Here is a 24,033-nt window from a genome sequence, read left to right as displayed (position 1 = left end):
CTGCTATCTGTGATTAGCCTACCCAACAGCTAAGGCCCAGAAAGGCTTCAGAAGATAAAACTCCAACAACCCACGCTGATACATACTGTAGAAACTAGAAAGGAAAAATAAAAGAGTGGATCTGTTTAAAGCTTGTCAATGTTCTCGCAAGCGCGTTTTCAAAACCTTTGCAATATTGAGTCATATTTAATCCCACTTTCTTTTATGTCACAACACAAGCTTCAGGTTAGAGAAGTACAACCCCCTGTGACAATGTTAGAATCACCCAAAGATGGAAGAGATGACATTACAGGTCTTGTACTTTTTGTGTTATTGTTAGTTTGGTAACACTCAGATGACAGGCGATGCTGAAGCACCAGACTTTCATTAATCTAACCAACATGCCTTTCTCTAAAGTATTTTGTCTGTACACTGAGAGGGCTATTAAGTCTCTTCAGCAGCTCACTAAGTAACCACATGGTGAGGGGACAGAAACAAAGCATTCTGTAATGAAGAATGTTCATGCTCTTAAAACACAACCCAAGAAAATAAAGGAGGAGGAACGTCAGGAAGGGGGTGTGTGTGAGCCTTACGAGCATTCTGGAAAGAAGAAATGGAATGAAGATGTACGAAATGTAAATGGAATCCCATCTTTAGCATGTGGTCAGTGATGTATGAGCTCGGAACTGAACTCACACTGCATGAAAAACAGGAGCGGCTGGAAATGAGCTGCGCTACCAAAGGGAACACCTCAGCAGAAGGAATGCTATTGCTCAGCTCAGCAGATTTACATCAGCGAGAAGACATCTCATGCAGCAACTTGCATCCATTTTCTCATCCTAGCAGTACATATCAGATTTTTCAACTTGGGTGCCCAAATCACTCAAAATAGAAAAACAACAGAAAGAAATGGGAAGGCTGAGATCAAACAAGGTGCCTAAGATCCAGGAATAAAAGAATGCTCAAAGGCTGAAGGTGTATGTCAGCATTTCAAATTAAAGAGGCATGATCTAATGCAAACAAACCATTAAAAAAAACATTAAAAACCATTAAAAAACCATTAAAAAAAAACAAACAATAAAGATAATGCATCTTGGTTGTTAAATTACAATCTAGATTTTGACTCTTATGTACTCAGTCTGAAAACCTCATGGTTACACATTACTTTGGTTATCTTGGTTAAAACTGGCTGGATTCAGTTCTGCAGTGAGCTGTTGGATTTTTTCTTTCTTTCTTTGGTCATAGATTAGGATTATTGTAAACAGTTACTTAAAAAGATTGGCATAATTCTTTATCAAAATATTCAGCATTAAGAATTTTACTCAGTGAAAAATTAATGTTAATATTAGGGTTTTTCTCTTCTTTAGAGGTTACCTAGCACAGTGTCTAATAAACCCACCTGGCTGTTTCATATTGAACTGTATCTACATCTCTCCATCCTTCAATACTAAGCTTGAAAGTTTCAGAACAGGAACGTCTCTAAAAATGCTTTCTGTTGACTGGTTGCTGTGGATATTGTACCCAGCACAAAGGTTTCACTTTTCCTCAGAAAGTAAAGTTGAGAACTGACTTCACCCTTTATAGAAAAGTTCAGTAACATCTATTGTTTTTTTCTTGTGGATGGTGGAGATCTCAAACAAAGGTCACTGTTTCAGACCACGTGAAGTTCAACTGCAAAATCCACCTGAAAAACCCACAGCAGAGTGCATTTATATTAATGTAAAGCATGCTTACATTTAGTAACATCATTCATTATCTCCTCAAGAGTTCCTGCTAGAATCCAGACTCCAAATGAAGCATTACGTCCCTCATATAGCCCTGCCATAGGCCATAATGTCATCTTTTATCATGATAATTTTCAATTATGCCATTACTTTTAATACAGAGAGTTGGAAATTCATATTGCGCTTGAGTAACTATTAAAAGATAACGCCCAGGAGATGTAAAAGCGATCAGAGCACTCAGCTGCTGTAGGATATATGTCCCCATGCAGCTCTCCAATGGGAAGCGTATCCTTGCTTCCAGGCTTTTGCAGCAATCAAGAGCTGAGTGGCTGCTCAGCGGGCAGAAGCACTTCTATTAAGATAAGGAGAAGGGCAGCAGTGGCAGCTAACCTGCATGGAAACGTGCAAGATGAACACTTGGCATAGTTCCTAGGTCTTCACAGGACCAGCTGTTATCTGATACACTTTTCAAAGTAAGAGATCCCTTTCTCTGTTGGAAATACCTCAGAGAAGGCTGGCAATAAATTAACATTTTATTCCTAAAGCAATAATAAGAAATGAGCCTCCAGTATATTAATTACCTGGTAGGCAAGTGAAGCCTAGCAGCTTATCATACAATTTTGCTCCAAGCCACATCATAAAGGAGACCCTCGAGCATCACCGGTGAGCTCCGAATGTTGGTCAGCATCACAGATGCAAAATTAATTCACACACTGCGTATGAAATGTCCGACTTCCAGCTACTACAGCCCTTCTGTTGTGTTGTTAGGATGCTTAGCTTATTACCTGGAGCACACACAGGAACTCTGGGACAGTTCAGCACTTAGTATTGCTTTTATTAATATTAATTTGTTTCCATAAATACCAAAGGATGCCACTCATCATTTGGGACCACCTGATGGAGAAAATTAACTTTGTAATGCATCGAAAACAATATATAAAATGCAGAATATAAATGCAGTCTCAATGGGAAAAAATACACTTCAAGCTGTGCCTTGTGAAGCTGTTATTAGAGATTAATATGCCTTTCTGAGAGTGCCTAATGAAGTCTCTTCCCATTATATTAATTTTATACGCTATGGTGCAAGGCAAAAAAAAAAATCTTATTCTGGAACACCTATTTTACTGTTTTGAAAGGGCTTTGGTGCCTTTTTAGGCCACGATTTTTGCCAACTGCATACATTCTGGGCCCATTTTTCAGTTGTAAGTTGTGCTTTCAGTGTAATGAAAGTGACACATGCTGATTCACCTGAAATAACAGAAAGGAATATCACACAACAACAAAAAAAAGAGGAAAGAAATATTAATTTCCAAATTCTTGCACTGCTTGACAAAATAAAATTGTAATCCATGTAAGAAAACAGAAAGTTGAGTAATAACATCTCTGAGCAGTTTAGCATTTATCACTTGATGGTGAAAAAGGAGAAAAATAATTCAATGAAAGCATTTGAAAGGGGGGATTTCAGAGGAAGAGAAAGGAGCAAGGGGTGTTTCCTGTTACACGCAGAACCACTTACATTTTGTGTGATTCTGCAAAGAATCTCTTACGTTATCTGACAGGCAGCTTTATCTGCTTCTCAGTTCAGGCCATTCAGTCAAATCCCAGCAGTGAACACAACTTAAAGCCACGCACGAACATCAGCACTCCAAAGCAGCCGCTTATCTTTCACACACACAACGTGGTGCCCAGCAGAGATGCGCCAAGAGCAGGAAAATCTGAAATAGTCAAAATTCAGTGCTATTCAGAAATCATCTTTCAGTTTATCTCTGCGCAAATTAAATTATTTACCCACAAATCGTAACATCAAAAATAATCAAAGCCCCACTGGAATACGTGGCATTACACGTATTTGTAATTGATACTGTAATGGAATCTGTTTTGCATTTCGTTTGGCAAATTTAGTACCAGCCTGGGGCTTCCCAGCTGTTCATTTTTCTCCCTTTATGAAATGTTTGTCCCTCCGTTCACTTCTCTGTGGCCCATCCCTCTTTTCTTCTCTTCAATAGCTTCATTCCCTCCTTCACAAGCGAAGCACAGCTGTGTTTCTCATTAGGAGGAGTCTGTTTTAACTCTGCTTTTGTTACAGTCATGAATTGCCTTCTGAAATCTCCAAAGAAGAAACAGACTTGAACAGATCAAAAGCAGAGGGAAATGAGCAGCAATGAGCTCATTTTCAAAGAGAAGTCACTAGCATGCAGAGCCCCTCATTTCTGTCCACAAGCATTAAAATTTCACTGGGTGCAGTTTCTTCTGCGGCCTTCAGGAAAAGTTTTCCTGTAGGGGTGGAGTGGATGAAGAGGCTCTAACCAGTGTTTCTTTTCAATGAAAGATCATTTTATAACCAAAAACCCAATTTAAAAAGTGAATTAGAGGAAGCAGTTCTACTACTGCTTTAAACTTCCTTTTATTCTCTCCTCTTGTTCTCAGCATCTCTTTAGATGAGCAGTAAATGGTTTCATTGCTACTTGGGAAAACGCTGAGATGAAGCAAGCATTTCCATCCATGCAGAACTCACGGTCCCTCCAAAATGTCACCCATGTGTTATTTGGGTCAGCCACACACCCAGCGCTGAGGTTCCTCCTCTGGAAGTTTCACTTCATCCATTCAAAGTCACCACAACTCTTGGTTCCAGCAAGGACGTAACAACAAAGCATGGACAGCAGTATAGGACTGCCAAGTAGTCTTTGAAGAAAGAATACCTAAACGTGTTTGTTTGCTTGGAGATGTTCTGGTGGCTCATTTGTAAGAAATCCAACCAATAAAAAACTTGATCAGCTCGGTTCTTAGAAATCATCTTTAAATATTTTTTCCTTCCACTTTTAAAAGCAGGGATGGCCTCGCTGAAGCCAAACAAGAACACAGAAACTGAATTAGGTGGGTGGACAGAAACTACAGCAGTGCACCTCACAGGGCCGGGAGTCCTGACCTATCTTTGATCTTTTACACACAACGAGTCAGATCTTCAGCTCGCTGCCATGAGCAATGCACACATCCTCCCATTCTTTGTATGGAAAGATGCATTTCTTTTAAGGGATTCTCCCCGCATGTAAAATTGAATATAGAATTCAACTATAGAGCAATGAAATCAGAGCTTCATGCAAAACTTTCTTTAACCAGTGCATTGGGTCAGCCTTTCCATGTTAGATGGAAAGCCAAATGCTGGATGATAACAAATAATAATAAGAAGAAAAACATTTCAGTGAGGAAAAACTGTATTATGTTTGCATTCAAAAAGAATAATAATGATAAATACTGATCTGTGGCACAGGACCCAAAGAGACCTTGTCCTCACAACTTCACACAGCCATTCTCTCATCAGCTCTGAGCCCATCTGCCCGTGTAACTCAGAAACCATTCTGTTTTCCTTTTCCTGTAGGTTTGAGGACAAATATCCCTTTTCAGGCAACTTCAGCTTTGGATCTCCCTCCTGCGTGCACAGAGTTTTCTCCAAGGAAATGAATGCCCCTTCAGCAAGTCGGAAGAAAACCCAAATCCCTCTTTGGGTTCCAAATCCAGAAGCGTTCGATTCCGGGATTCTGAGCAGTGTGAAACAACCGATCTGCGTCCATCTCACGGGTCTCCTGGCACAGCTCTTCCGCCGCGTTAAGCATCAGTCTGCACACTCCCGTCGTTCCGGCAGAGGGCGATATAATTAAGCCATTTATGAAAGGCTCTCCAAGGCGATCGCCGTAGCTGGCGCTTACAGAGCTCCCCGGGTTTTGTTGTTGCTCCGCGTTCGTGTTCTAATGCCAAATGCTTCGAATTAATCTTGTTTTGATCCCAGAAAATGTAAACGTTACACTGTGCCTCACACCCCTAAGAAACCTTTACATTAATATGTAGTTTTAAAAGTCTCAGAGGTATCTCCTGAAACACATTAATGGCAATTGGGAGGAAATCAATTGAGAGTTCATGATAAGTGCTCCCTAATTCTTCCTATGGCTTTGCTATTCACACACTCATCTGTGCAGGTAGATATTCACATGCATATGAAATGAAAACTCACTCTCAAAGTGTAACAACGGGAAACCTGCACTGAGATCACTCATAGGAAAGCTTTATTTTACAGTATGCAAGTTTATGGATCATGAGAGATCACAAAACGTTTGTAGAGATTATCCCAGTGATAAGGCTCTGTGGTTTATTTACTGAAGTCTCGGCACATTTACAGTCATGCATTCTTAGAAAGATAACCAAATCTCCAAGACAAGAACAGAACGGCCACCAGGCTGAGTCCCTCACGCTGCCAAAGCCACGCGCTGACGCTTCAGAAAGGACCGTATTAATTACCAGGAAAAAATCCCAGGGGCTGCTGAACCAAAAGCACAGATCTGAGTTCACAAGTTCTCCAAATGTTTCAGGCTGAACCACATCTACTTGTCAGCATCAGATTAGAAAATAATTATATTTAAGCCCGGCAAATGCTTCACAAGCTGAAAAGCGAAGCCATAAAATAGATTGCTCTGTCACATAAGTCAGTGCCGCTTGGCACAAACAGCCTCTACTGAGCACACTGCAGCTGCTGAGGGCTTGTAATTCCGTCAAAAGATAATTATTCTTGAGTGAGATTGAACCGTGTTACAGAGCAGTTTCAACATTTATGGTGTAAATGAGTAACAGCTCATTAATATTAATGTTCACCCTCCATCCCCAGGACAACTGTCCGTACGCAGTGCACTGCTTGCTGCTTGGTTCCAATGGCCAGGGCAGCACACACAACTGAGCATGGGCTGGCGAGGGCACATTAAATCCCTCAGTGGAGGACATGTTAAACTCTGTACGGGCAAATTCACAATTTCCATGGCTCACCAAACAGTTCAACAGTCAATGGCTCCTGTCAAACAGACATCCACAGCCGAAACCAAAGCAGAAAACTGACACAGAGGATGTGCAGAGGAGCTCCAGCTGACAGGCGATGGCCAGCTCTGGTGCTCTGCTTCATCGGAGCAAACCACGGCCTAATGGCCACAGAACAGGAGAGGAGTGAGCATCCTGCATCCCAAAACAGGCACTGCACATTGGTTTGAGGTAATCTTAAAACACCCCTGCAGCTGCCAACATCTCCTTGTCATGTAGTTTTACCACTTCCAAGTTCAGTAGGATTTAAGACAGGTTTGGTGCCACTGCATTGGACTTGGTTTGAAAAATGGTCTTTTGTTTGTTAGTCTTTAGTCTAAAAATGATAAAACTATATCGTGCCCCTCATATTAAACTACCTGTAAATTAAAACCAAAGAAAACTCAGTAAGCCCATCCCTACCACCTGCACCACTGTTTGCAGTCAGAGCTCAAACAGGAAGGGAACACAGTTCCCCCGCTAAACCAATATTTAACTAACAGTGTGACTCACAGGGACATGCAAACATCCCACCACTGACTCACCACAGAGCTCCACTCTTGGTTATTGGGCTGGGATTGCACCAACCATTGCAGATCATTGTTTGCAGATTTTTTATTAACTGCCAACTACACAACAAGCCAACTGTATGGCCATGGCTTACCTGGAATGCCCCCGCCACCGCCCCTCTCTATCACGTAGAGGAGTGGAGGTCTCAGCATGTCCCCACTGACCCATGCAAGGACAGTCAGTGCTGCCCTCCATGCACCTCAGCTGTCCCACCCCATCGCCCCATTATCAGCGCATGCTCAGCCTTATTCCCACCATAACGATGTCCAGGCACTGGGCTGTAGCTGGGCTGCCCCCTCCACCACAGCAGGAACCACAGGGACAACCCCAAGCACTGCCTGGGGAAGCCAGATTTCAGTGCAAAACTCAGACAAATTCAGTGCATCCTACAAAGTAGCACTCTGTTCTGCAAGTTAGAAGACAGTGGGATTTCAGCTGGGTTTTCCTGATGGAGAAAGGAGGCAGCAAAAAAGGAGGCAGCAGATAACGCCATGAAGAAAACGGAGCAAAGGTGCTTCCCTCCTGATCTCTAGCACCAGATACATGAGTTTACACATTCTGTTGTGATCTTCTATCCTTTCCAGGGTAATCCCAGACGTTCCAATACCCAGAGGGACTGCTTTGCACGACCTTACAGCAGGCTGCTCCAAGGCTGATCTGGCCTGGCTGACGTTGTGGCAAAGCACAGAACATCCTGCACGGCTCTGAAAGAGTCAAACAAAATGAAAGCAGTTAATCTGTTGCCTAGGATGGCATCTTAAAACCAACGCACTGTAGTTACTATCAAAAGTAATACCAAAAATCCTCCCCTGATCTTCAATAACCATCTTGCAAGCATTTCTAGCTCCACAGTTTTTGATGAAGACTCCTTATTTCAAATGATAGTTCCACTGTTAAAACACTCCAAACCTTGGGATGGGGAGGAAGCTGAAAGGGTTAAGATGTGGCAGCAGAAGTACCAGCTGTACCTCTGACTTATCAGATTTATAGATTTATTCTGTAAACCCCCTGAATATCTGCTTCTGTTGGGAACGTTTCCCTCTATATTTAGAACATCTGAACAGCTGCAGCTATGCTCCTTGCCTGTGCATTAGTAAGAATCCATACACGTTATGCATGTGGAAAAAAGAGTTCTGAAGACCTGAAGTGTCTGTCTGGGGATGTGGGTCCCCAGTAGCTTAAGATAACCCCAGATCCATGCAGAGGATTCCCCTCTTCATCCCACACAACTCCTACCCGTCTCCTGCTCGCTCCTGTGGGCTGCAGACAGCTCAGGATGCTGCAGAGGGGTGGAGAAGCAGCCCAGCACACTCTCCTGTTGCAGCCCCTCAGCCTTCTGCAGTCACAAATGAGAAGTTTTCCCCAGCTGGAAGCAGCATTCAGACAGTCCCGTTTAAACAAAGTCTGTGAATTGGCTAGGCCATTCCTGACCCGAGGTGCGTCACACCCTGAATAGCTGGCAGCACAGACCTATAGACACATTTCTTCTGTCACTGGTGAAACCTGAGTTTCAATAATACAGGATTATCTTACAAATGAAAACTCTTTGCTGCTACCTAGGCCAGCAGGAGCACCTCCCCGGTCAAAACAGGATGCAAAGAATGCCCTACAAGTGGCCATTGCCAGAATAACAGCAAATGTTTCGTGTGAATACTACCCATCCTGAAGTGGTTCTGCTTTATTATACTGCAATTAATTAATGTTAATAATGTTTATCATTCATTTCCTGCTGTAAGATTAAGATATGAAACTTGACAGAGCAGCAGCACATCGCTGCACCAACTCACAGCTTCCTGTAGCAACAGCACCTGCTTATTCAACTGCGCTCATTTTCAGTGCCGACATCACTGTAAAAGATGAAAGCTTAAGGTAATGCTTATCAAACAACTTTAACACCACCACCTTTTAACAATGCTAGCAGATTTTCACACCCAGTGTTCAATACGTCTTCCCAGAAGCTAAGTGCCTGCATGGAAGGAACTCACACATGCAGCCAGTGCAAATACATGGCACAACCTTACACGGCCTTAAAGAACACTACCTGGGCTCAGTCAAATCCTGTTCTTCATTCAGATTTTATTTAGAATTAAAATTTATCGTTCAGAATGTATGCCCCTTCTGTAGGTATAAAAGTTTTAAAAAATACATTGATTTATTGATAAATGCTTCCGGTTAAATTTACATTTTCATACAGTATCATTATATTGCAATAACTGTTAAGGATCCTTTAGCACTTAAAAAATAAATTAATGGGAATGATGAAACCATTTGAAACCATGCTGAAATAATTCCTTAGAAAAGAGGGATGAGGTCCGTCCTAGTATTTAATTCCTTGCTCCTGTAAATAAATAACTTCATAAGCAAGACGAGGAAGCAGGGCTCAGAGCAAAGCACTTACCCACAGTACCCGTGGCCATGGCAGGGTGCCAGCACCGTCCCGATGAATGAGGAGAGTTCAGCTCTGTCCTTTCGGCTGACACAGCCCCGGTGTTGGGCATCTCAGAGCTGAACCGCAATCCCACCCCGCTCCCCATAACACCCCACCCACCCGGCCCCGCTGGGGGAGATCACTTTGCCTGAAAGAGTCAGAAAACCTGACTGCCTTTGTGCAGAACACGAGATTGCATCTCTGGAGCCAGAGAGGCACTCCTACCGGCAGCCAGAACATGCAGCTTGACTAACACACATGGAGCTCTGCAGCAAGAAGCAGCATCAAAACAGCCAGGACCAAGTCTGAGCTTACCAGGACAAACTAGAAGTCTTCAAAACAGCCATGGATGTCCCCGTTCATTGCGGGGGAGCTGGACCAGATGACCCTTAAAGGTCCCTTCCAACTCTAAGGATTCTGTGATCGTGTGAAAATACGAAGTGAGCACCTTCGGGACCCTCCTTTACATGAAAAAAACAGAAAACTCTGAAGGATAACACTAAAGAACAGTGCATTCATCTCCTTACTGCACACACAGGTCACCCTGAAGGGCAGCATCACAGTTCACTGCTAGAAATCCTGGGAAGTCCTCACAACTACTCTGAAAGGTTGGGGGGGATTTGAGGGGAGCACATGTGAACCAGTGCCCTGCAACACAGAAGGCTGTTAAGTTAACCATCCACCCTGCCTTCTTGCTGGATATGTTTCTCTGCACAGATCCAATGCCGTAGTACACACAAGGCAGCTTCCTCCTGGCATCACCCTCTTCGAATAGGATGGTTCAGAACTCCGGGACCTCTCAAAGTGGACAGAGACATGCGTGTTCATACATAGATATATACAACAAGGTTAGAAAAATATTTAATTTTTGCTTGCTTAAATAATTACTGAAAAGTGTTAATACATGAATACATTAATATTTGTACAATTAAAACTTCATATATAAATATTTATCTTCATATTTTTATATACATATATATAAAGCACTTTTCATAGCAGCCATTGCATATATAGTAAAATGAGTTTGTCTGAAGTTAATGCTGCAAAGCTCAGGCCGAGCAGCGTTAGTCCCCTTCCAAGAGGAACTTCTGTACCAGAGCTGAGTTTCAGGAGGGAGAGCCGTGCTGTTACAAACAGCGGATGGTGCCTGCCCTCCTGTCAGATGCGGGCATGGCATTTTTAGGGAGAAATGTCACTACGTGGAGTCACTTTGTGGTCTCTCAGCTTCTGCCTTAAACACCGGAATCAGGTCAACACGCTCTTCTACAAGGAATGCACAAACATGAGGGAATGCCTGCAAGCAGGTTCGTTCACACGGCAGGCCTCGGCCTTGCTGCAGCACGCAGCAGGAGGCGCCGCGCAGGGCTGGGCTCAGCAGCTCATGTTCAGCTTGTTTTTGTTGAGTTCCCTTTCCAGGTTTCCTATCAGGGTATCGATGCTTTCCTGTAGGTCCTTGAGGTTTGCCCTGTGGCTCCCCGCTGAGTCTATCGCCTGCATTGTCAGGTAGCTCTGGAATGCGTGTTCCCCGGGGAGGGGCTGCGGGCGCTTCATCAGGCCATCGGCATCATCGACTCCGCATCTGTCGTCCCCGCTCTCCGAGTCCTCCGAAGGGACATCGTCATAGTCTGCCTCGCCCAGGCAGTCCCTGGGGCTGCAGAAGTACCCTTCCCCACAGCTGCTCCAGTCGCCCGCGTAGCGGTTGCTGGAAGGGCTGTCCAGGCCGGCCGGCCTCGGCCGCAGCACCCCGCATGCGTCAGCGCTGCTCAGGTTCAGCATCTGCGGTCTCTGCCGCCGCGGCCTCAGGTAACGCAGGGACGATGGGTGCTCGGGAGGCGTGCTGGGATGTGCGGCTTCCTGGGCAGGTGAGTGGTGCACTAGAAGAAAGGAGAATCACACCCAGTGTGGCTGAATCCACATGGCAACACGAAGGGTCCGTGACAGCGCCCACGGGCCAATGGCATGCATGATGCGTGCAGACTCTCAGCCAACACACCGTGCTACTGCTGCTTGATCAAATATCATTAGGAAAACTGCTGTAAAAGCTTGGCATTGAAGAGTCATACCAGATCCAAACTGCAACAGAGAAATCCTCCCTCAGCAGAGATGCTCCCAGAGCACAGGTCACATTCAGGGCAACCACCAGAGGTAACCACCATCCAGCTCTGGTGCAGACAAAGCAAACCACTTGGCTGAAGGGAATGGCAGAAAGCAGGCACAGCAACAGAGGTTAAAACAACGAAAATACCAGTGCAGAGAAACACCTGGAGAAGCTGAAGATGCACTGGAGCTGAATTCCCATGTTTCTCTTTTGCCCTGATGTTCCACGCTATTAACAGAAGCTTATTGGCATTAATTTCTCTAAGCAGCCACAACCAGAAGCGCACTCTGACAGGCTTACAGCAGTTACCTGAGCTCACGGTTACACAGCACAAGTTACTAACAGCCACCTCCACCGCTACCGGCCTCCTATGGTAAACAGCACACATTTTTACTGGCCTGCAACTATTAAACATCCAAGCGTAGAATCTCTTTATGTTTTAAACAGGCCATGCCCACCCTCAATTAGCCCCAGACTTTCCATGCACAAACACACACTGTTCAGCATCTCGCTCCCGTTCCCTTGCGTCCCTACAGAGCTGCCAGCACTCCCCCTGCCCACACCGCAGCCCCCCCAGGGTGCTCCAGCCTCGCTTTACATCTCGCACAGTAGTGCACAATAACTATCACTGCTTTTTTCCCCCTCTCTCGCTGTAACAAAAGCCCTTCTGTTCAGACTCTGCTCCATTAAGATGAAGGGCCATGGGTTAACAATAACTTGCCAGCATTGCATGTTCTAGCCAAACAAGGACTTATTTGTTTTCGGTTGGAAAAACACGGAAATTGAAGTATTACACAACATGTTGATTATCAAGCTGCCCCAATCTACAGGAGATAAAATGGAACAGTCCAGACTGCAATCTCTCCTCCAGGTCCAGATGCACTGCTTACGGCTCACCAGAGTTCTCTCGCTCACAGCTCTGCACTTGTATTTTACCTCAAAGTTAGCTGTGCCCTGCATGCTTCTTGCAAGTCGAGGACTTCAGCCTTCCGTTCAAGGTGAAGAGGAGCTCCGCTTATCTTACTCATCTCAACAGAAACACATGCTCCCATGGGCAGAGCTGCACCTACCTGCCCTTGCTTCCTGCAGCAGCCATGAACTGCTCCCAAACATCCCGCTGAGCTTCAGCACAGCATGTGCCACCCAAGCAGCTTATGGTCCCCCTCCTCCAGCCACACTTCCTACCTCTCCTGAACTGCCTCGTGGGTCTGAGTGAAGCTGGGAGCTTCACCCTGTTTCTCACCCAGAACACCCATGACACTGACCAGCAGCGGACAGACCATGAGACACATTCACATACTCAGCGGGTTCCACACACAAAACTTCAGAAGTATCCCTGGCTAAGTAAAGCAGAGACTATTTAAGACAACCCCTGTAACAACAATACTGTGTGGATTTCAATGCTTCTTTTGCAATCATAAAAATCTCTTTAATGAAGCATTATGTTTCTTATATGTTCTATGAACTACTAAGAGGAAAGCCTACATGCTTGCATGTCTATCCTGCACTGTGTGCTAGAGCACACATTTATACCTCATGCCCACAAATACGCATCAAATCCAGTCAGCGGCTGCTTGGAATTTTTTATACTATATTATTTTTTGTTAATTTGCCAGAAAAAGGTCTTTGTCAACTTCTAACCAACACTGTATTGCCTATCAGCCCCTTTGTGACCCTCTGTATTTCCTAAGTACTCCCAGGTCTCCCACGAAAAGCAGACAGCCTCCACTTCACGTAAAATCACATAAATTTAACAAGAAACACAATCAGACATACTATTCCTTTAGATTAACTGCAATTGTCTCAGTGCAGAAAATCAGTAGTTTTCCAAGAGCAATTACTGTGCTCTAAAAGGGAACAATTAAGAAGACAAGCTACGTCTCTTAGTCTAAAGAACATAAGGGTTTACACTGTTCAGGTTTGAAAGACAGTTATTAAAACACCCAGGTTAACCAGCTGGCAATTTTCCGCACCATCAGTGAAAGCACTGTGAACAATGAAGGAACCACAGCATGGAGCAATAGACTCATCTTCCATATAGCCAGGAAACTAACAGCAATTTGGCCCAAGAATACCTGAATACAAACTTAAGCCCACTGGATCTAATGTTGTTTCACAGTGTTCCTACCAAACTTAACTAAAACCCCTCAATACCTTAGCAGGAAAACAACAAGAACGAGAAACTAACTGCAGTTCAGATATGGGAACATTACTACCACTGGGTCTGCTTTCTCTGATGTCTTTACTTACATAAAGCACTTCTCACTGAATTGTTGCCATTTGGTAAAGAAGTCATTAGAACAATAAACTTCACATTAAGCAGTGGTTTAATACAAAGAGTAACTGTATGATTGCATGATTTCTTTACATTAATAGGTGATGCCACAGTACCTCATATTTTAAGGATCCTGATGCTGCTCAGTTATCCCGTGAATTAACCTATGCTGCCACAGTACAAACTTACAGCAACAGTTTGACAGTTCCCCCTGATTAGATCAGTGAAACCTGAAACAGTACCTGGCCACAGCTGGAGTAAATAGTGAAGAACTTCTATGTGTTTTTTGAAGTCCAGGGCACTAGCGAGCTCCTCTGAGTCTGTGAAGACTCTGTTGTTGTGGTTGGTGGTCTCCTGCTTCTGGCTCAGTAGCACGGGCCCAAAACACACAGCTAAGTTCTGGCATGTCATCTTATTTACTTCGTGGTAAGAAGCCACCAGTTTCAGGTGATCCAACAGCATCTTCAGGGTAGCCTGCAGAACAAAACACTCATCGGGAAACACAATACTGCAGCACTGGCACCTGAACATCACTGCTCTAGAGGGATAATACCAAGGCTGATAGCTCAAGCTTTTCTACCAGCACCCAGCAGTGGAATGCCTCAGTGCTGAATAAAAAAGCTGTGTTAGACTGTCACAGAGGAGACAGAGTAGGACAGAATTTCTGGTAGAATTCAGCTTGTTTCTTACCTGATCTCAGGTCTACATGAATGAGTTTTCTAGCAGTGGAGAGGAGATATCAAGGAAGGGAGAGACTGCAGAAGCAGTACAGGCAAGGCAGATATATTAGAAGATGAAGAAACCCTTAGAAAGACTTCAGCATCAGAACAAGCCTCCAGAAGCCTACTTAGCCTCTAACAAAACTAAGCCATCGCTAGCTGTCTGGCCGCCCAGTCCTGCTGTAAATGAGAACAGCTTACCTGAAATCTAAAAATAAAACAGTGCCATTTTACTGCTGAGCTTCCAGAGACAATCTGTAAAGGTACACTTAAACGAAAGTTACGGCCAGATACCTTCACTCTTGAAGTATTTTCAAAGACTTGGAGCACTACAAATCCATGTTTTCAGAAAACAGTCGTACATGTTTTGACATGTTTTAAATCCAGTGTGGAAATACTCCTTTATTTTCTGAAGCTGGCAATTTGCCATTACTTGACCCCATTAACACTACTCACCTTCTCAACATCTGGGAGGCAATCCAGAAGGGCTGCTGCATGCTCAGAGTCACTGGGGTCATTTTCACAACCGGTGGCTGCCATCTTCAAGGGATTTTTCACCATGGCATCCACCACTGCTTCGTAGAGCTGTTTGGTTATCAGCGGAGAGGGCAGCTCTCGCAGGTAATCCTTTAGGACACCTTCAGAAGAGGCAAAAGAACAGCTGCTGTTATCAAGCTTCAGCTTCACTGTTTGGAATGGGTTGGGTTGGAAGCAGTAAGGCACACAGAATTCACCTATCTCACAGGAGAATTCTCCGTGCCAGTGACAAATTCAGGAGCTACGGACAGGAGGAGGCAGTGAGGGTAGAATAACACCAGCAAGCTGAGCAGCAGCTCCCTGCACAGGACACGCACTGGCTACAGCCAGCGGGCGGCTCTGCTCCTGCAGCTCTGCAGTACTCGTGCCCTTGCTGCCATCCCAGCCCCGGGCTCTCCCAGCTGCATTACGTACTGCTGCATCTCCAGAGCCGGAGGAGAGGTGCTTTCTGTGGGACGCAACAACCTGGCAGCACTGCATCCAGCTTCTATGCCTTCCACAGATGCAAACAAATGAGAAGGAACCGAGTGTCTGCATTCATGTAAGTTGATGCTAAAAGCTGGCTGCACTTCAATGTGAGCCACTTTCAGTGACTATAAGAAGAAAACCCAGCAGAAGACTTCTGCTTGGCCCTGGAAAGCACACAAACAGAATGCCATGGGGCAGCACATCCAGCACAGCCAGCACTAAAAGCTCTGAGGGAAACAAACAGCCCTTATTGTCCTCTAAAAGAATAAAGAAAAAGCATTCAGACCATAAATATCTGCCCGTTCAGCTAGATTACAACTTAAGAAGTTTGTTAAGAATTAACAGAGTAGTCTGTCCTCAGATAAGGCACACTTATAAAGATAGAAGATTTTTTGGCACACATTCCACACAGCTCTGGAAAACCCCACATCAGTGTAAATACTGTTATGTTCTGCTATTGGATAAAGCAACAGTTCATATCAATTCTGTCTTCATAACTTAGCTGCAAGCTGAATCACATTGCAGAAGGCTTTTCATCAGGCTGTTTATAAAAAATACAAGGAATGGAAACTAACGTTTCCCCTTCGCAGCCATGTTTGCATGCAGAAGACGAACAACGGCTGGCATCTCGCTGTGTAACTGGTACCACTGAGAAATGAGGAGTGCACCCAGTGCAGAGGCAGCCAGCCAGGCCCTGCCCCACGAGCAGTGCAAACCTGGCAGTAGGGCCCCGCACAGCCCCTGTGGCTGGGCAGGCCAGCAGCCGGCACACAGCCCCCCGGCACAACACGGGAACGTATTGGCACGGGTATGAGAAACAAAAGCAGCCAGCTCTATGTTTTCCTGAACACAAATTCCTCTGGGCTTCTTTGTTTGCTTTGGGGCTTTCTGTTTTTACGCAGAGCAGTTACAGAAGTGGCATATTACGCTTCTGTTTAGTAACTTACTCACATTCCTCCCTTCCCACCAGTGATATTTCATCTTCTCAATTCAGAGCCCTGTGTCCCACACGCATCCACAGGTGAAAATGACAGCAGTGTGGCAGCAGGAGGCGCAGCACAGCACAGGCTGGGATGCCTTTCCCTCTTATTTATGTAAAGCACCAACAGGAAATGCTGACACTGCCATGTTTTGGGTGGGGAAGGCCGAACTCAGAATCTGCTTACAGCAGAAAAGGAGCAAAGATATGTCCGAGTCAGATCAGCTCGTGCTGCTGCAACAGTCACAGCTGATGACTGAGAAGAATTCCTCTGACAGCATCCACAACCATAAGACTATCACCTGCTGAGGGACCTTAGAATCATAGAATCGAGAGAATCATTAAGGCTGGAAGAGTCCACCAGATCACCTAGTGCACCCACGAGCATCACGTCATTAAACCACATCTCTGTGTCCCTGGTTAACAGGGCAGCTTGGGAGCCACTCATGCCCTTTGGCCTTTCTACATGTTTTTGCTATTCACTCTGCCAAATTAGCCCTGTTTTCTTGCAGGAAGCCACACTCCCTGCTGCTAACCCACTGGCACGTTCTCCTCACCACGACCCCTCACCCTACAAAGCAAATGGAGACAGCAAGCTGAGATTACCATCCACTTCAGTGATCCCTCATTTTTCTGGCCCACTGAGCTGTTAACAGCGTTACACGCTTTATTTAGAGATATGAATTCACACGGATGAGAACGGACATGATGCAACAACACTGCTACTGGTCAGTTCCTAAAATTGGCAGCGCTTGGTTTTGAGCCACGAGCGCCTCTGTAAGCCTGTGCCAACCCCAGGGGCAGTTCTCAGTCCAGATTTAATCATTAAATGCTCATTCTTTGGTCTTTGGAGAGCTGTCAAAATAATAATAATAATAATAAAAAAATCTTTATAATCGTCTGGAAAAACAGCACTACTCAGATTTCAAAAAGGACACAAGAAAGCACTTCTCTCCAGAAGTGCCAAGATTTATGCTGAGGATTCACATTCCACGGAACACATGCTTTGGCTTAGGGAAGTACGAGTCACGTGCAGCAGCCTCAGCACCGCGAGCACAGCACGAAGTACCGGGGCAAACAGCCACTGCCAGGCTGCCTGCACTGCGAGACTGTGCTCAGCGGGCTCTTTACTCCCACGCTGAGCACAGTAGGTAGCCCAGCTCTGCCAGCACAAACTGCAGCCTCACCTTTACGCCCAAACCACGCTGCCCACAGCTAAGCAGAGAACAGCTCACCCTCATAAATGTAGCTTAAAGAGATGGTAGCGTGGCACTAAAGTACACTTTTCAGATTAAGCAACACATCATAAACTCATGACAGAAAGCACAGTCAGACCGGCGCTGCTGCCCTGCCAGGGCCTGCTGTCTGCACTGAGCACTCCTGCAGCTCTGAGCTCAGCTTCCATCAGTAACAGTGGGTTCTGAGTGCACAACGCCCCCGGGGACACAATGCTTGTGATGCATTACAGGTTCTTTTGTACACAGATACGAGGAAGCCCTGACACCCTTCCCCACAATATTCCTGAAACATTTCTGCAAATAGTTCTGCTGTAGATCATTTCTGGTAGCATGGGAGTGCAATGCCTTCTTTATTGTTGCAAAATTAAACATCAAATAGGTCAAATATTTCATTAGCCAAAAATTCACATTAATGAAGAATCTCTTTGAAATCTGCCTGCTTACAAGTCAACATCAGACAGTTTCTGCTGTTTTACAGCAGAATTGATTCACTAAAATCGAGAAAAGTTTTCAATAATATTAAAAATCATCGTGTTAGAAATCATCACTGCTTCTTTCATGAATCTATTTGCAAGCAGAAGAAATCATTAAGTTAAAAGATCATTTCTATTATCTACTTCTTCTGTTCACCTCTCCCAATAGAGGATGCATCACAGCAGAGTGCAGTACGAGCCCAAGGTTCTGCTGCTGAGCAATGATGAGGCCAACCGTGAGGCCAAGGCCAGGTGAACTGACCTGCTGGGTCTGTTTGAAAGGTTTGGTTAACAAAGAAAATGCCACTGGGCAGTATCTTCTGACACTATCCAGAATAATTAAAAGATGCACTGAACACAAAATTAATTCCCAGTACACTGCAGTGAAACAATCAAACGGGATAGAACTGCTCAATGCCTCTGAATGTCACAAAGTGCTCTGGCACAGAAAATTTACACCCTGGCTACTGTTGTTAACATTTTCCATCACCGGATAGGAAGTAATGAACTGTTCTTGTCTAATTGCCTCAAGCGATGAGTTTACCCCGCGATCCCTGAGATCAGCTCAACTTTGGTTTACATAACAAATATCATCAACAGTCACAAAACCGTTCTGCCTTTAAGCAACAACAAAAACAACTTCAGCTGTGCTGGGCACCAACGCTCCCTCAAAAAGCTGGTGCAGGTGAAGAGAAGCTTTGTCAGACCTTCTGCTCCTCTGCCGCCAGCCCCTCTCCTTCACCAGGATGCTGCTGTGAAAGCCCCCGCCTCGTCAGCTTTCCTTCCTACACCAAGTTCTGCGTGTTAATGGAACTCCATCCTCCTCCCTCACAATCACAGCTACTTGAATACACACCTCTGACGTTACCGAGCTTGCTTTTGCAGTACAGAGAAGTAGTTAATGGCTTGCTGAACAACAACAGAAAACTAGTTCAGAGCCCCACCTTCTAAAAAGCATATTACGAGCATGTCAAAATTACATATTAAAAGAGAAGTCAAATCATTACCTGTTATCACATTAATATCCGGGTACCGGCTTTCAGACAGAGTCACCGCCCTGCTGTCCCTCTCAAACGCCTCCCGAAGCTCCTTCTTAACCGCTGCGGAGCCACACAGCCGATACAGGCCTACAACCTATGGGCAAGAACGACAGCCCCACATCAGTTATAAAGCAGAACACAGATCACGTTTGGCCTCACCTGGGAAGCGCAGCAAGATGTTCAAACAGCTGTTAAGAAAACTCAAACAATGCCAACCGCTGATATTAATTGCTCATGTACACCATCAAAAGTTACTCAAGAGACAGCTGGCAGGCAAGCGACCGATGCCGAAGCTTTCTACGGCAGCAGGGGACATCCTGAGCAGCATTCACGGAGCCATCCCAAGCTGTAAGCCAGTAGCACACCACCAGCTGGTTCAGAATCCACTCAGGACTGCATTTTATGTAAAACTTGGAAGATGAAGCAATAAAGATAAATGTAATTTTCCTCTTATCCTACTCATTCAGATCACCATCGTTTTTCCTTGTAGTAATAACTGTATAATTCTATAAGATAAAACTGGGCCTTAAGCAGAAATGAAGAGAAGAAGCATTCTGAAGTATACTACAGCATGTTCCAAAATTGTTATTAATTGTTAGTAGAAAAAGGTAGCAACACAACCAACTACCTAATGAACAAGAGATGTCATAAATCTCTTCAGGAAAAAAAACCCCTAACATTTTCCTACAAGAATAAGCTAGATGTAACTAAAACTCTACTTGATGTTGGTAGAAAGGATTTCAAGAGAATTATGAATACCCCATTCTGATGACATCCACAAGTTGCTGTCTTAAAGATGACAAGACGTTGACTTCCACATTTCAAATGACATGTAACATTCAATGTGAAGCGAGTCTTATTCCATATGTTCAAGATGATAGAAGTGACTCCACAGCACACCTGGACTGTTATTACCAAGTCAATTATGTGCTTTCACACACTCCATTTCTGCATTTTTTTGTTGTTGCTGTATTTTTCATTTTCATCACCATCATGACTGAGAGGAGCTAAATCTTACATATATTAATTTGATATAATTTTAATGGTCGTTACAGGTAGACATACTGAACAGAGTGTGGTTGGCCCCAAAATGCTGTGGACTCAAACAACCAACCAGCCCCAAACTTCAGCCACCAGTCTGTGCTGGCTTAGAACATATGCACACTATATCCAGGTGCATATCCAGGTTTGCAAAGAAGAGTATTTGTCTGGCCATACATTAATTCCTGTTTAAATACATGAAAAGTCACTTAATGGAATTTGTACTCTCCCTTTCCCAAGACCAAATAAGACCTAGTATTGGCCTAAGACAATTTAAATCAAGTTTTCTAACACTGTGTCTGAAAGCCAGGTGGAGATGACATGCCATGACAGTAGTCTGCATTCTAAGAGAAAATCAAAAGGTCAGAAAAGTGCATGGTTAAAAGTTAACAGTATATTTTGCATTTTTGTTTCTCCCCGAGCAAATGCACAAATTAGATTTCATGCTCAGAAGCTCCAGGTGCACACAGACAGCTCAGATCCCAATCGCCTCATTACCAGTGATGCCTTGATTACCCAAAATCATTTGCATGACTAGGTGCTAATAAGCCCAAAATAAAGGACTGAAACCATGAGACACAAATACTGGAAAGAATACAACTTCTTTTTTCCACTGATTTGCATGTTAGGAGAAGCACAATGAGAATCACACAGTTATTATCAGCGATGACTTTCAACAAAGTAATTACATACAAATACCATCCCTGTCTGTATATGCTAGCAATTAGAAGTAGTAACAGTGGTAGTTGTGATTACCTCTCAATTTCATCTAAGCAGGAACAGGTGTAACAGAAACCAAGGGCTCACAGTCAACAGAGCAGTATGTAGAAGTCCTCTCACCCATTTCAAATCAATTGCCAAGGGGCAACATCTGTCCTTAGGACTGCACGTCTTCCTTCCTAAGAAATGCCTAGTCTAGCATCTTTAACTGGGGATTTGTTTCTGTAACTTTTTTTCTCTATTGGGTTACACCAACTGAAATAAGTTGCATTAAGATGAAGAGAACACACTGGGCCTTACTGCCTTTCCTAATCCTAAATACAACTTGAAGAAAGGCAAGGAGAAGCAATAGCTATCTCCTCAATAGCTCTTCGTCATCTACATGTTGTGCATCAAGTGTGGGAGGGAGTACTGTACTCCTTGCGTGTCAGTACACTATGTCCTTAAAGAATGATCTATGCCTTGGGAATTAGACATTTCCAAATCCTAATCTCAGCTCTGCCTTATTTTGAGGGTGACTCTACATGGTGGGTGCTGCGGTGCTAAAGCTACTGTGAGCAAGTGTTTTTTTCCTTTACAAGGGCAAAGTTGGAAGCACTGATTTCACAGTCCTGTCATTCTTCCCCCAGTACAATGACTGGTGTTCACCACGCAATGGGAGCAAGAAAACAAGTTAAAAACCTACACAAAGAAAGGGTTTTTAACTAACCCTTATCCACTCACCAGTCCTGCTCCAGAAGTAACAGTGCAAACATCTGCAACAGAGATCCAGACACAGCACAATTAACAAAACATTAAGATATATACAGTACCTGGCAGCCCCTTTTTTCAATTTCCATTACGCATTTCTGAATTAAAAGTGGCACCATCAGGCCTGTGTTTTCCTTCTCTACAACCTTTCGAGCATCTACACCAAACATCACTGGTTCCCGATCTGCATCCAGACCATCAAGAGAGTTCTCCCACTGCTCCATAAGCGACAGTTTGACATAAATAAGCCCCCTTGGCTCCAGCCTGACAGCCAGCTGATGTGTCTTTGTCACTCGAAAGAGAGTAGGAAGAGCCACAGTGCCATGACAACAAACACGGTTCTTCCGTGGGGTGGGCTCCCAGCTGAACACCACCAGCTTTAAGTGCTGAGCATTTTCAATTTCTATGTTGAATGTGTGGTCCATATCTAGAAACGTCGTCCTACATGTAAGCAGGGCTGTTCTTGCTTTGTTTACCGAGTCAACCTGTATTGCACAAAAGACATCTTTTGAGTCTATTCTCGGTGGTTTCAAGTCCTCAGCACCATAAAAGTGAATGCTCATAAGTCCAGAGATGTACTGGGAACACTTGGGTTGATCAGAAAAGTTGTAGTGCCTGAAAGCATCGATATCTATCTCAGTTTTACCACTGTTACTTGGAAGGCTCTCTTTTCCTTTCCCACACTTGGTTTCATGTCCATGTTTACCTGATTTGGTTAAAAGTTCAGGAGAGTCACCATCACTGAGGTAACCACCTTTGCTGGAGGATTTGGAACTCCTTGAGCTTTTCTTTTTGTAGGCGTGCTGTGACGACACGCTGCTGTCGAGATGGTAACGACTTATGACGTTCCTGCTGGCAGCTGCAGCTGAGTTGCCAGAAGAGGGCAAAGACGCTGTATGGCTTGTATCCCGAGAGCTCCCTTTCGGCAGGGAAGAAGGATTATCTGAGCTATTATGGCTTGAAGTTCCCTTGACACTCAGCTTCCTGCTGAGTTCTGGCAGTTTTTTCATTTTCATGGAAAGCTTCCTCACAGTTCTGGGAGATTTAATTCGATCGGGGAAAGGCCAATTGATTGATCCGCTTTTTTTCAAGGGACTCGGGCTTGGAGGAGAAACTTCTGTTATTGGTATATCAATCTTGTGTGCAAGTACAACTCCGGGCCCTTTAGGAAAAAAAATTAAAGAGAATAAACAAATGTGTTGTAAGTGCAGTTCACAGTAATGAAAATAAAATATTGAACTAGAGGAAAACACCTCGATCTGTCTTACTTGATAAATGCAGTTCATTCACATGACTGTCGTTCACCAGTTAGAGATACTAACGAGCACCCAGAGAGTTGTACTCTGTTGATCTGTGCAGCCAAATTCAGCAGTTCATAGTCAGAAGCCTGATTTGTTCTGCTCTACAGAGATGAAAGAGCCAGAAACTACAGATAAACAAATGAGCTATTTCACCCACTGCATCCAGCTCTTGTCCATTTGTGTTACATCCCTCCCATCCAGGCAGACACAATTGCATTCCTGAGGCACAGGTGCAATGAAATCAGCCTCCAAAGGAAAAGCACTGCAAAATGACAAGTGCACTTCTGCCCACAGAGCAGTCAGCCACAAAGATTAACACATCAGCATTGTCCTCTCAAGTCTAAAGGAAACACGCACATCCCTGGCAAAGGACACTGCTACACTACTTTGCATTTCCCTCTCTTACCCAAAAGAGCTCTGGAGAAGTGTCTCATCCCTCTTCTTCCATTCCTTTCAGCTCCCCTTTCCTGCTGCAAGGAGGAGGAGCAGGAAAGCAACAAGGATTTATTTATTCCAAAAGCTGCACTGTGCACTGCCTCATTCATGCCAGCAATTTTCCCTCTTTCCTGGCACAGCCACCCTATGACCCTATTACAGGGCTTAAAGTTATACAGCTCCCAACTGACACCACTGTGGGGAATCTTTTGGAAAATCTTTTCAAGGAACAACAAGAAAAAAAAAACGGTAACAGCAGGCACTGATGTTGAAGAGGAAAAGAATGAGAGAAAAAACATCTACACTCATTTGAGAGTGCAGGAGAAGTAATGAAGGGATACAGTCAGAATAAGAAGTTGTTATCAGTAAATTCTGTGCATGACTCAGAGACACAAACTTGTAGTTCTCTTCATGTTTGAATG

General features: G+C 44.3%; 1 protein-coding gene across 3 annotated transcripts in view; it reads right to left on the bottom strand.

The window, feature by feature from the left end:
* Positions 1-10,372: 10,372 nt before the first annotated feature.
* The window catches only part of SYDE2 (synapse defective Rho GTPase homolog 2), a 31,483-nt gene continuing 17,822 nt past the window's right edge, over positions 10,373-24,033 (bottom strand). For all 3 annotated transcript variants that reach the window (XM_046944619.1, XM_046944620.1, XM_046944621.1), the window contains 5 exons: positions 21,938-23,037; positions 19,332-19,458; positions 15,086-15,267; positions 14,153-14,384; positions 10,373-11,411 (listed from right to left, as the gene is read on the bottom strand). In XM_046944619.1, the coding sequence (XP_046800575.1) occupies positions 10,909-11,411; positions 14,153-14,384; positions 15,086-15,267; positions 19,332-19,458; positions 21,938-23,037 (2,144 nt within the window). In that variant the 3' untranslated portion in view covers positions 10,373-10,908. The remainder of the gene's footprint in view (positions 11,412-14,152; positions 14,385-15,085; positions 15,268-19,331; positions 19,459-21,937; positions 23,038-24,033) is intronic.

Source organism: Gallus gallus, chromosome 8 (assembly GCF_016699485.2).
Source record: "Gallus gallus isolate bGalGal1 chromosome 8, bGalGal1.mat.broiler.GRCg7b, whole genome shotgun sequence".
Classification (NCBI taxonomy): Eukaryota; Metazoa; Chordata; class Aves; order Galliformes; family Phasianidae; genus Gallus; species Gallus gallus.
The sequence above is the reverse complement of the archived record's forward strand: the minus strand, read 5'-3'. Positions and strand labels throughout refer to the sequence as shown.